The sequence below is a fragment of the Salvelinus namaycush genome, chromosome 3 (assembly GCF_016432855.1).
Source record: "Salvelinus namaycush isolate Seneca chromosome 3, SaNama_1.0, whole genome shotgun sequence".
Taxonomy (NCBI): domain Eukaryota; kingdom Metazoa; phylum Chordata; class Actinopteri; order Salmoniformes; family Salmonidae; genus Salvelinus; species Salvelinus namaycush.
Window position 1 is genome coordinate 84,344,203 of NC_052309.1, and position 14,608 is coordinate 84,358,810.

At 50.3% G+C, this 14,608-nt stretch overlaps 1 protein-coding gene across 1 annotated transcript in view; it reads right to left on the reverse strand.

Moving 5' to 3' along the window:
- Positions 1-14,608, reverse strand: part of LOC120044085 (dynein assembly factor 5, axonemal-like) — a 120,688-nt gene that overhangs the window by 97,829 nt on the left and 8,251 nt on the right. Inside the window, exon 6 of the mRNA XM_038988673.1 lies at positions 13,104-13,322. Within this exon, the coding sequence (XP_038844601.1) occupies positions 13,104-13,322 (219 nt within the window). The remainder of the gene's footprint in view (positions 1-13,103; positions 13,323-14,608) is intronic.

Here is a 14,608-nt window from a genome sequence, read left to right on the forward strand (position 1 = left end):
TTTAACTACCCAGCCAGCACTGTACTGCTAACCCTGCTCTTTACATACCCAGCCAGCACTGTACTGCTAACCCTGCTCTTTACATACCCAGCCAGCACTGTACTGCTAACCCTGCTCTTTACATACCCAGCCAGCACTGTACTGCTAACCCTGCTCTTTACATACCCAGCCAGCACTGTACTGCTAACCCTGCTCTTTACATACCCAGCCAGCACGGTACTGCTAACCCTGCTCTTTAACTACCCAGCCAGCACTGTACTGCTAACCCTGCTCTTTAACTACCCAGCCAGCACTGTACTGCTAACCCTGCTCTTTACATACCCAGCCAGGACTGTACTGCTAACCCTGATCTTTAACTACCCAGCCAGCACTGTACTGCTAACCCTGATCTTTACATACCCAGCCAGGACTGTACTGCTAACCCTGCTCTTTACATACCCAGCCAGCACTGTACTGCTAACCCTACTCTTTACATACCCAGCCAGCACTGTACTGCTAACCCTGCTCTTTACATACCCAGCCAGCACTGTACTGCTAACCCTACTCTTTACATACCCAGCCAGCACTGTACTGCTAACCCTGCTCTTTAACTACCCAGCCAGCACTGTACTGCTAACCCTACTCTTTACATACCCAGCCAGCACTGTACTGCTAACCCTGCTCTTTACATACCCAGCCAGACCTGTACTGCTAACCCTGCTCTTTAACTACCCAGCCAGCACTGTACTGCTAACCCTGCTCTTTACATACCCAGCCAGCACTGTACTGCTAACCCTGCTCTTTAACTACCCAGCCAGACCTGTACTGCTAACCCTACTCTTTACATACCCAGCCAGCACTGTACTGCTAACCCTGCTCTTTACATACCCAGCCAGCACTGTACTGCTAACCCTGATCTTTAACTACCCAGCCAGACCTGTACTGCTAACCCTGCTCTTTAACTACCCAGCCAGCACGGTACTGCTAACCCTGATCTTTACATACCCAGCCAGCACGGTACTGCTAACCCTGCTCTTTACATACCCAGCCAGCACGGTACTGCTAACCCTGCTCTTTACATACCCAGCCAGCACGGTACTGCTAACCCTGCTCTTTAACTACTCAGCCAGCACGGTACTGCTAACCCTGCTCTTTACATACCCAGCCAGCACGGTACTGCTAACCCTGCTCTTTACATACCCAGCCAGCACTGTACTGCTAACCCTGCTCTTTACATACCCAGCCAGCACTGTACTGCTAACCCTACTCTTTACATACCCAGCCAGCACTCTACTGCTAACCCTGCTCTTTACATACCCAGCCAGACCTGTACTGCTAACCCTGCTCTTTACATACCCAGCCAGCACGGTACTGCTAACCCTGCTCTTTACATACCCAGCCAGCACTGTACTGCTAACCCTGGTCTTTACATACCCAGCCAGCACTGTACTGCTAACCCTGCTCTTTACATACCCAGCCAGCACGGTACTGCTAACCCTGCTCTTTACATACCCAGCCAGCACTGTACTGCTAACCCTGCTCTTTACATACCCAGCCAGCACTGTACTGCTAACCCTGCTCTTTACATACCCAGCCAGCACGGTACTGCTAACCCTGCTCTTTACATACCCAGCCAGCACGGTACTGCTAACCCTGCTCTTTATACCCAGCCAGCACTGTACTGCTAACCCTGCTCTTTACATACCCAGCCAGACCTGTACTGCTAACCCTGCTCTTTACATACCCAGCCAGCACGGTACTGCTAACCCTGCTCTTTAACTACCCAGCCAGCACTGTACTGCTAACCCTGCTCTTTACATACCCAGCCAGGACTGTACTGCTAACCCTGATCTTTAACTACCCAGCCAGCACTGTACTGCTAACCCTGATCTTTACATACCCAGCCAGGACTGTACTGCTAACCCTGCTCTTTACATACCCAGCCAGCACTGTACTGCTAACCCTACTCTTTACATACCCAGCCAGCACTGTACTGCTAACCCTGCTCTTTACATACCCAGCCAGCACTGTACTGCTAACCCTACTCTTTACATACCCAGCCAGCACTGTACTGCTAACCCTGCTCTTTAACTACCCAGCCAGCACTGTACTGCTAACCCTACTCTTTACATACCCAGCCAGCACTGTACTGCTAACCCTGCTCTTTACATACCCAGCCAGACCTGTACTGCTAACCCTGCTCTTTAACTACCCAGCCAGCACTGTACTGCTAACCCTGCTCTTTACATACCCAGCCAGCACTGTACTGCTAACCCTGCTCTTTAACTACCCAGCCAGACCTGTACTGCTAACCCTACTCTTTACATACCCAGCCAGCACTGTACTGCTAACCCTGCTCTTTACATACCCAGCCAGCACTGTACTGCTAACCCTGATCTTTAACTACCCAGCCAGACCTGTACTGCTAACCCTGCTCTTTAACTACCCAGCCAGCACGGTACTGCTAACCCTGATCTTTACATACCCAGCCAGCACGGTACTGCTAACCCTGCTCTTTACATACCCAGCCAGCACGGTACTGCTAACCCTGCTCTTTACATACCCAGCCAGCACGGTACTGCTAACCCTGCTCTTTAACTACTCAGCCAGCACGGTACTGCTAACCCTGCTCTTTACATACCCAGCCAGCACGGTACTGCTAACCCTGCTCTTTACATACCCAGCCAGCACTGTACTGCTAACCCTGCTCTTTACATACCCAGCCAGCACTGTACTGCTAACCCTACTCTTTACATACCCAGCCAGCACTCTACTGCTAACCCTGCTCTTTACATACCCAGCCAGACCTGTACTGCTAACCCTGCTCTTTACATACCCAGCCAGCACGGTACTGCTAACCCTGCTCTTTACATACCCAGCCAGCACTGTACTGCTAACCCTGGTCTTTACATACCCAGCCAGCACTGTACTGCTAACCCTGCTCTTTACATACCCAGCCAGCACGGTACTGCTAACCCTGCTCTTTACATACCCAGCCAGCACTGTACTGCTAACCCTGCTCTTTACATACCCAGCCAGCACTGTACTGCTAACCCTGCTCTTTACATACCCAGCCAGCACGGTACTGCTAACCCTGCTCTTTACATACCCAGCCAGCACGGTACTGCTAACCCTGCTCTTTATACCCAGCCAGCACTGTACTGCTAACCCTGCTCTTTACATACCCAGCCAGCACGGTACTGCTAACCCTGCTCTTTAACTACCCAGCCAGCACTGTACTGCTAACCCTGCTCTTTACATACCCAGCCAGCACTGTACTGCTAACCCTGGTCTTTACATACCCAGCCAGCACTGTACTGCTAACCCTGCTCTTTACATACCCAGCCAGCACTGTACTGCTAACCCTGGTCTTTACATACCCAGCCAGCACTGTACTGCTAACCCTGCTCTTTACATACCCAGCCAGGACTGTACTGCTAACCCTGATATTTACATACCCAGCCAGCACGGTACTGCTAACCCTGCTCTTTAACTACCCAGCCAGCACTGTACTGCTAACCCTGCTCTTTACATACCCAGCCAGACCTGTACTGCTAACCCTGCTCTTTACATACCCAGCCAGCACTGTACTGCTAACCCTGCTCTTTACATACCCAGCCAGCACTGTACTGCTAACCCTGCTCTTTACATACCCAGCCAGCACGGTACTGCTAACCCTGCTCTTTAACTACCCAGCCAGCACTGTACTGCTAACCCTGCTCTTTACATACCCAGCCAGGACTGTACTGCTAACCCTGATCTTTACATACCCAGCCAGGACTGTACTGCTAACCCTGCTCTTTACATACCCAGCCAGCACGGTACTGCTAACCCTGCTCTTTACATACCCAGCCAGACCTGTACTGCTAACCCTGCTCTTTACATACCCAGCCAGCACGGTACTGCTAACCCTGATCTTTAACTACCCAGCCAGCACTGTACTGCTAACCCTGCTCTTTACATACCCAGCCAGGACTGTACTGCTAACCCTGATCTTTACATACCCAGCCAGGACTGTACTGCTAACCCTGATCTTTAACTACCCAGCCAGGACTGTACTGCTAACCCTGCTCTTTACATACCCAGCCAGACCTGTACTGCTAACCCTGCTCTTTACATACCCAGCCAGCACTGTACTGCTAACCCTGCTCTTTACATACCCAGCCAGCACTGTACTGCTAACCCTACTCTTTACATACCCAGCCAGCACTGTACTGCTAACCCTGCTCTTTACATACCCAGCCAGCACTGTACTGCTAACCCTGCTCTTTACATACCCAGCCAGCACTGTACTGCTAACCCTGCTCTTTACATACCCAGCCAGACCTGTACTGCTAACCCTGCTCTTTACATACCCAGCCAGACCTGTACTGCTAACCCTGATCTTTAACTACCCAGCCAGGACTGTACTGCTAACCCTACTCTTTACATACCCAGCCAGACCTGTACTGCTAACCCTGATCTTTAACTACCCAGCTAGCCAGCCAGGACTGTACTGCTAACCCTGATCTTAACTAGCCAGCCAGGACTGTACTGTTAACCCTGATCTTTAACTACCCAGCCAGGACTGTACTGCTAACCCTGCTCTTTGCATACCCAGCCAGCACTGTACTGCTAACCCTGATCTTTAACTACCCAGCCAGGACTGTACTGCTAACCCTGATCTTTACATACCCAGCCAGGACTGTACTGCTAACCCTGATCTTTAACTAGCCAGCCAGGACTGTACTGCTAACCCTGATCTTTAACTACCCAGCCATGACTGTACTGCTAACCCTGATCTTTAACTACCCAGCTAGCCAGCCAGGACTGTACTGCTAACCCTGATCTTTAACTAGCCAGCCAGGACTGTACTGCTAACCCTGATCTTTAACTAGCCAGCCAGGACTGTACTGCTAACCCTGATCTTTAACTACCCAGCCATGACTGTACTGCTAACCCTGATCTTTACATACCCAGCTAGCCAGCCAGTACTGTACTGCTAACCCTGATCTTTACATACCCAGCTAGCCAGCCATGACTGTACTGCTAACCCTGATCTTTACATACCCAGCTAGCCAGCCAGTACTGTACTGCTAACCCTGATCTTTAACTACCCAGCTAGCCAGCCAGGACTGTACTGCTAACCCTGCTCTTTACATACCCAGCTAGCCAGCCAGGACTGTACTGCTAACCCTGCTCTTTACATACCCAGCTAGCCAGCCAGGACTGTACTGCTAACCCTGATCTTTAACTACCCAGCTAGCCAGCCAGGACTGTACTGCTAACCCTGATCTTTACATACCCAGCCAGGACTGTACTGCTAACCCTGATCTTTAACTAGCCAGCCAGGACTGTACTGCTAACCCTGATCTTTAACTACCCAGCCATGACTGTACTGCTAACCCTGATCTTTAACTACCCAGCCAGCACTGTACTGCTAACCCTACTCTTTACATACCCAGCCAGCACTGTACTGCTAACCCTGCTCTTTACATACCCAGCCAGACCTGTACTGCTAACCCTGCTCTTTAACTACCCAGCCAGCACTGTACTGCTAACCCTGCTCTTTACATACCCAGCCAGCACTGTACTGCTAACCCTGCTCTTTAACTACCCAGCCAGACCTGTACTGCTAACCCTACTCTTTACATACCCAGCCAGCACTGTACTGCTAACCCTGCTCTTTACATACCCAGCCAGCACTGTACTGCTAACCCTGATCTTTAACTACCCAGCCAGACCTGTACTGCTAACCCTGCTCTTTAACTACCCAGCCAGCACGGTACTGCTAACCCTGATCTTTACATACCCAGCCAGCACGGTACTGCTAACCCTGCTCTTTACATACCCAGCCAGCACGGTACTGCTAACCCTGCTCTTTACATACCCAGCCAGCACGGTACTGCTAACCCTGCTCTTTAACTACTCAGCCAGCACGGTACTGCTAACCCTGCTCTTTACATACCCAGCCAGCACGGTACTGCTAACCCTGCTCTTTACATACCCAGCCAGCACTGTACTGCTAACCCTGCTCTTTACATACCCAGCCAGCACTGTACTGCTAACCCTACTCTTTACATACCCAGCCAGCACTCTACTGCTAACCCTGCTCTTTACATACCCAGCCAGACCTGTACTGCTAACCCTGCTCTTTACATACCCAGCCAGCACGGTACTGCTAACCCTGCTCTTTACATACCCAGCCAGCACTGTACTGCTAACCCTGGTCTTTACATACCCAGCCAGCACTGTACTGCTAACCCTGCTCTTTACATACCCAGCCAGCACGGTACTGCTAACCCTGCTCTTTACATACCCAGCCAGCACTGTACTGCTAACCCTGCTCTTTACATACCCAGCCAGCACTGTACTGCTAACCCTGCTCTTTACATACCCAGCCAGCACGGTACTGCTAACCCTGCTCTTTACATACCCAGCCAGCACGGTACTGCTAACCCTGCTCTTTATACCCAGCCAGCACTGTACTGCTAACCCTGCTCTTTACATACCCAGCCAGCACGGTACTGCTAACCCTGCTCTTTAACTACCCAGCCAGCACTGTACTGCTAACCCTGCTCTTTACATACCCAGCCAGCACTGTACTGCTAACCCTGGTCTTTACATACCCAGCCAGCACTGTACTGCTAACCCTGCTCTTTACATACCCAGCCAGCACTGTACTGCTAACCCTGGTCTTTACATACCCAGCCAGCACTGTACTGCTAACCCTGCTCTTTACATACCCAGCCAGGACTGTACTGCTAACCCTGATCTTTACATACCCAGCCAGGACTGTACTGCTAACCCTGCTCTTTACATACCCAGCCAGCACGGTACTGCTAACCTTGCTCTTTACATACCCAGCCAGACCTGTACTGCTAACCCTGCTCTTTACATACCCAGCCAGCACGGTACTGCTAACCCTGCTCTTTAACTACCCAGCCAGCACTGTACTGCTAACCCTGCTCTTTACATACCCAGCCAGGACTGTACTGCTAACCCTGATCTTTAACTACCCAGCCAGCACTGTACTGCTAACCCTGATCTTTACATACCCAGCCAGGACTGTACTGCTAACCCTGCTCTTTACATACCCAGCCAGCACTGTACTGCTAACCCTACTCTTTACATACCCAGCCAGCACTGTACTGCTAACCCTGCTCTTTACATACCCAGCCAGCACTGTACTGCTAACCCTACTCTTTACATACCCAGCCAGCACTGTACTGCTAACCCTGCTCTTTAACTACCCAGCCAGCACTGTACTGCTAACCCTACTCTTTACATACCCAGCCAGCACTGTACTGCTAACCCTGCTCTTTACATACCCAGCCAGACCTGTACTGCTAACCCTGCTCTTTAACTACCCAGCCAGCACTGTACTGCTAACCCTGCTCTTTACATACCCAGCCAGCACTGTACTGCTAACCCTGCTCTTTAACTACCCAGCCAGACCTGTACTGCTAACCCTACTCTTTACATACCCAGCCAGCACTGTACTGCTAACCCTGCTCTTTACATACCCAGCCAGCACTGTACTGCTAACCCTGATCTTTAACTACCCAGCCAGACCTGTACTGCTAACCCTGCTCTTTAACTACCCAGCCAGCACGGTACTGCTAACCCTGATCTTTACATACCCAGCCAGCACGGTACTGCTAACCCTGCTCTTTACATACCCAGCCAGCACGGTACTGCTAACCCTGCTCTTTACATACCCAGCCAGCACGGTACTGCTAACCCTGCTCTTTAACTACTCAGCCAGCACGGTACTGCTAACCCTGCTCTTTACATACCCAGCCAGCACGGTACTGCTAACCCTGCTCTTTACATACCCAGCCAGCACTGTACTGCTAACCCTGCTCTTTACATACCCAGCCAGCACTGTACTGCTAACCCTACTCTTTACATACCCAGCCAGCACTCTACTGCTAACCCTGCTCTTTACATACCCAGCCAGACCTGTACTGCTAACCCTGCTCTTTACATACCCAGCCAGCACGGTACTGCTAACCCTGCTCTTTACATACCCAGCCAGCACTGTACTGCTAACCCTGGTCTTTACATACCCAGCCAGCACTGTACTGCTAACCCTGCTCTTTACATACCCAGCCAGCACGGTACTGCTAACCCTGCTCTTTACATACCCAGCCAGCACTGTACTGCTAACCCTGCTCTTTACATACCCAGCCAGCACTGTACTGCTAACCCTGCTCTTTACATACCCAGCCAGCACGGTACTGCTAACCCTGCTCTTTACATACCCAGCCAGCACGGTACTGCTAACCCTGCTCTTTATACCCAGCCAGCACTGTACTGCTAACCCTGCTCTTTACATACCCAGCCAGCACGGTACTGCTAACCCTGCTCTTTAACTACCCAGCCAGCACTGTACTGCTAACCCTGCTCTTTACATACCCAGCCAGCACTGTACTGCTAACCCTGGTCTTTACATACCCAGCCAGCACTGTACTGCTAACCCTGCTCTTTACATACCCAGCCAGCACTGTACTGCTAACCCTGGTCTTTACATACCCAGCCAGCACTGTACTGCTAACCCTGCTCTTTACATACCCAGCCAGGACTGTACTGCTAACCCTGATATTTACATACCCAGCCAGCACGGTACTGCTAACCCTGCTCTTTAACTACCCAGCCAGCACTGTACTGCTAACCCTGCTCTTTACATACCCAGCCAGACCTGTACTGCTAACCCTGCTCTTTACATACCCAGCCAGCACTGTACTGCTAACCCTGCTCTTTACATACCCAGCCAGCACTGTACTGCTAACCCTGCTCTTTACATACCCAGCCAGCACGGTACTGCTAACCCTGCTCTTTAACTACCCAGCCAGCACTGTACTGCTAACCCTGCTCTTTACATACCCAGCCAGGACTGTACTGCTAACCCTGATCTTTACATACCCAGCCAGGACTGTACTGCTAACCCTGCTCTTTACATACCCAGCCAGCACGGTACTGCTAACCCTGCTCTTTACATACCCAGCCAGACCTGTACTGCTAACCCTGCTCTTTACATACCCAGCCAGCACGGTACTGCTAACCCTGATCTTTAACTACCCAGCCAGCACTGTACTGCTAACCCTGCTCTTTACATACCCAGCCAGGACTGTACTGCTAACCCTGATCTTTACATACCCAGCCAGGACTGTACTGCTAACCCTGATCTTTAACTACCCAGCCAGGACTGTACTGCTAACCCTGCTCTTTACATACCCAGCCAGACCTGTACTGCTAACCCTGCTCTTTACATACCCAGCCAGCACTGTACTGCTAACCCTGCTCTTTACATACCCAGCCAGCACTGTACTGCTAACCCTACTCTTTACATACCCAGCCAGCACTGTACTGCTAACCCTGCTCTTTACATACCCAGCCAGCACTGTACTGCTAACCCTGCTCTTTACATACCCAGCCAGCACTGTACTGCTAACCCTGCTCTTTACATACCCAGCCAGACCTGTACTGCTAACCCTGCTCTTTACATACCCAGCCAGACCTGTACTGCTAACCCTGATCTTTAACTACCCAGCCAGGACTGTACTGCTAACCCTACTCTTTACATACCCAGTCAGACCTGTACTGCTAACCCTGATCTTTAACTACCCAGCTAGCCAGCCAGGACTGTACTGCTAACCCTGATCTTTAACTAGCCAGCCAGGACTGTACTGTTAACCCTGATCTTTAACTACCCAGCCAGGACTGTACTGCTAACCCTGATCTTTAACTACCCAGCCAGGACTGTACTGCTAACCCTGATCTTTACATACCCAGCCAGGACTGTACTGCTAACCCTGATCTTTAACTAGCCAGCCAGGACTGTACTGCTAACCCTGATCTTTAACTACCCAGCCATGACTGTACTGCTAACCCTGATCTTTAACTACCCAGCTAGCCAGCCAGGACTGTACTGCTAACCCTGATCTTTAACTACCCAGCCATGACTGTACTGCTAACCCTGATCTTTACATACCCAGCTAGCCAGCCAGTACTGTACTGCTAACCCTGATCTTTACATACCCAGCTAGCCAGCCATGACTGTACTGCTAACCCTGATCTTTACATACCCAGCTAGCCAGCCAGTACTGTACTGCTAACCCTGATCTTTAACTACCCAGCTAGCCAGCCAGGACTGTACTGCTAACCCTGCTCTTTACATACCCAGCTAGCCAGCCAGGACTGTACTGCTAACCCTGCTCTTTACATACCCAGCTAGCCAGCCAGGACTGTACTGCTAACCCTGATCTTTAACTACCCAGCTAGCCAGCCAGGACTGTACTGCTAACCCTGATCTTTACATACCCAGCCAGGACTGTACTGCTAACCCTGATCTTTAACTAGCCAGCCAGGACTGTACTGCTAACCCTGATCTTTAACTACCCAGCCATGACTGTACTGCTAACCCTGATCTTTAACTACCCAGCTAGCCAGCCAGGACTGTACTGCTAACCCTGATCTTTAACTAGCCAGCCAGGACTGTACTGCTAACCCTGATCTTTAACTAGCCAGCCAGGACTGTACTGCTAACCCTGATCTTTAACTACCCAGCCATGACTGTACTGCTAACCCTGATCTTTACATACCCAGCTAGCCAGCCAGTACTGTACTGCTAACCCTGATCTTTACATACCCAGCTAGCCAGCCATGACTGTACTGCTAACCCTGATCTTTACATACCCAGCTAGCCAGCCAGTACTGTACTGCTAACCCTGATCTTTAACTACCCAGCTAGCCAGCCAGGACTGTACTGCTAACCCTGCTCTTTACATACCCAGCTAGCCAGCCAGGACTGTACTGCTAACCCTGATCTTTACATACCCAGCTAGCCAGCTAGGACTGTACTGCTAACCCTGCTCTTTACATACCCAGCTAGCCAGCCATGACTGTACTGCTAACCCTGCTCTTTACATACCCAGCTAGCCAGCCAGGACTGTACTGCTAACCCTGCTCTTTACATACCCAGCTAGCCAGCCAGGACTGTACTGTACTGCTTCCCTTCAGTACCCACAGAGACTAACTTCTGATGATCTTTATTGAGACAGACAGACCAGGGACCAAAAGGTCTGTCTCCATCTGTGTCCATCGTGCTCTGGCTTGACCCCTGCTAGAGGAGGGGTGGAGGAGGCTAGAGAGGGGGGATCCGTTTCCCCTCCTGTCTGTCTGTCACCGGGACCCTGACCCTCTTTGAAATGTTGGAATCTCAGTGCTTTAAAGGGGGTTGGGGGGCAGTGGTTGGTAACAGGGGGTGGGGGCTCTACTTTGCACTCTTCCACACACAGTGAGTGTTATTTTTTTTTAAAACGGGTTGCCCCCATGTGTCTTTTCTGAAATGACCAGGGGGGTGGGGGGGGGGGGGGGGGGACTGTGGAGTCAGCTAGGGGGGTCAACCCAGACACGCAGGGGTCAGGAGAAATTAGTATTTTATTATCATCATCATCCCCTCCAGAGGAAATTCTTCTGAGCCCCTCAGGGGTTGTTATGGGTACGGGTGACTCATTGCAGCCAGCAGTGTGAGTGCATGTGTGAAAATAGCCCCCTCCGAGCTTCGCAGCCAGAGAAATGTTATTTTAATATCAAAGGTAAACTAAATGTGGGACACCAGAGGAGAGGAAGGGGAGGAAAGAGCTGCTCTGGTCTTTTACTTTTCCTCTTTTTCCACTGAGACATTAGAGATGTTGTTCTCTCTCTCCTTTTATCTCTCCGTCTGTGTCTCTCTCTCCGTCTGTCTCTCTCTCCCCGTCTGTGCCTCTCTCTCTCTCTGTCTGTGTCTCTCTTTCTCTCTCTCTCTGTCTGTGTCTCTCTCTCTCTCTCTCTGTCTGTCTCTCTCTCTCTCCCCGTCTGTCTCTCTCTCTCTGTCTGTGTCTCTCTCTCTCTCCCTGTCTGTGTGTCTCTCTCTCTCCCTGTCTGTGTGTCTCTCTCTCTCCCCGTCTGTGTCTCTCTCTCTCCGTCTGTGTCTCTCTCTCTCTCTCTCCGTCTGTGTCTCTCTCTCTCTCTCTGTCTGTGTCTCTCTCTCTCTGTCTGTGTCTCTCTCTCTCTCTCTCCGTCTGTGTCTCTCTCTCTCTCCGTCTGTGTCTCTCTCTCTGTCTGTGTCTCTCTCTCGCTCTCTGTCTGTGTCTCTCTCTCTCTCCGTCTGTGTCTCTCTCTCTCCGTCTGTGTCTCTCTCTCTCCGTCTGTGTCTCTCTCTCTCCGTCTGTGTCTCTCTCTCTCCGTCTGTGTCTCTCTCTCTCCGTCTGTGTCTCTCTCTCTCCGTCTGTCTCTCTCTCTCTCTCCGTCTGTGTCTCTCTCTCCGTCTGTGTTTCTCTCTCTCTCTGTCTGTGTCTCTCTCTCTCTCTCTGTCTGTGTCTCTCTCTCTCTCCGTCTGTGTCTCTCTTCTCTCTCTGTCTGTGTGTCTCTCTCTCTCCGTCTGTGTCTCTCTCTCTCCGTCTGTCTCTCTCTCTCTGTCTGTGTCTCTCTCTCTCTCCGTCTGTGTCTCTCTCTCTCTCCGTCTGTGTCTCTCTCTCTCTCCGTCTGTGTCTCTCTCTCTCTCTCTGTGTCTCTCTTTCTCTCTCTCTCTGTCTGTGTCTCTCTCTCTCTCCCCATCTGTGTCTCTCTCTCTCTCCCCATCTGTGTCTCTCTCTCTCTCCCCATCTGTGTCTCTCTCTCCGTCTGTGTCTCTCTCTCTCTCGTTGGGGGGGTGGGGGGTTACGAGAGGACTCTAGCAGTTGAAATTAAATGAAAGATTGGTGAAAACAACATGTGCCTTGCTCAGTGGCCGTTAGTGGAGTCAGTATTTTGTGATGTACTCAATGGTGAACCCCCTGACCTCACAGCACAGTAATCCCTATAAAAGCTTTACAACAGTCCTGATAGAGAAAAATGCATCGTATCTTAATAACCTGTCACTGTAAACAATTTTAGGGTCAAAACTAAGTGCCTCAGAAAGGGTGCCGTTTCATCTCTCGGTCTATATGCCAACTTCACCTGACCTGACTGGAGACTCAAATATAACATAAGTTACCCCTAACCACAGACCATTCATGTGGATAATGATCTGATCCTGGACCAGTAGTTATGGCATTTACCTTTTCCCCCCAATTCCCAACCCATAGGTCATACCCATAGGTCAAGGGTCATAGACTCACCTGCTGGTACTCTTGGCAGACGTCTGGTTGGACCAGCGTATCAGCGATCTTCTGGAGGTGTGGTTTCAAGAGGTCCCCGGAGCAGCCCCCCAGCACGGCAGCCAGGACCATGAGGGGGGTGTGGGGGGAGGAGGAGGGGGTCTCCAAGTGGACCAGGAGTAGCTTGAGGAAGACCTCGGGGCTGACAAAGGTCCCCAGCAGCTTGGCAGATCTCAGACACTGCAGAGAGAGAGAGAGAGAGAGAGAGAGAGAGAGAGAGAGAGAGAGAGAGGATACTATAGTTTATGGAATGATTTGCCAATATTACAGAGTGTATTTCACGCCAATAAAGCACATTGAATTGATAGAGCAAAGATGAGCGAGAGAGCAGAGACCAATACCAGAGAGAAAGAGAGAATTCAACATAACAGAAGACCACGTAATTCATAATCCATTATCAGCCAGTGGATCAGAGGAACCATCAAATGCTTCCTCTTGGGGCAGGTGCATCCCAAGTCCTTAGGCCCAGCCCAGCCTAACTATCTCAGGCTATAAGACACATATATCACTATTCACTGCTGTCTATTCTAAGGCCAGCAGGTGTGTCCTCTCCTCTCATGACATGACCATCAAGATCAAGCCATTCACCACAGCAGCTCTGAAACATCTGTTTCTGGGTGGAAAGAATGTCAATGGAAATAGGCCATGAGCATGACAATAACGGAAATAACTTGAAGGAAGGAAGGCCATTAGTACTGTGAGCAGTCTACGGCTTGTTTCACAAAGACCTGTGAAGTGATGAACTGAAGTAGCCAACACACAGGTACTGTATACTGGACCTGTAGAGCAGATTTCTACCACCATCTTCTTTATTTAACAGTGATTTAACCTTTATTCATCCAGGTTAGTCTAAACAGAGATGTGTTTAACAAGAGAGACAAGATCAAAGAAAGAGCTCACCAGCTGCAATAGCAACACTATCATCCAACCATTAGGCCTACCACTATCATCCAACCATTAGACCTACCACTATCATCCAACCATTAGGCCTACCACTATCATCCAACCATTAGACCTACCACTATCATCCAATCATTAGGCCTACCACTATCATCCAACCATTAGACCTACCACTATCATCCAACCATTAGACCTACCACTATCATCCAACCATTAGACCTACCACTATCATCAAATCATTAGACCTACCACTATCATCCAACCATTAGACCTACCACTATCATCCAATCATTAGACCTATCACTATCATCCAACCATTAGACCTACCACTATCATCCAACCATTAGGCCTACCACTATCATCCAACCATTAGACCTACCACTATCATCCAACCATTAGGCCTACCACTATCATCCAACCATTAGACCTACCACTATCATCCAATCATTAGACCTACCACTATCATCCAATCATTAGGCCTACCACTATCATCCAACCACTATCATCCAACCATTAGACCTACCACTATCATCCAACCATTAGACCTACCACTATCATCCAATCAT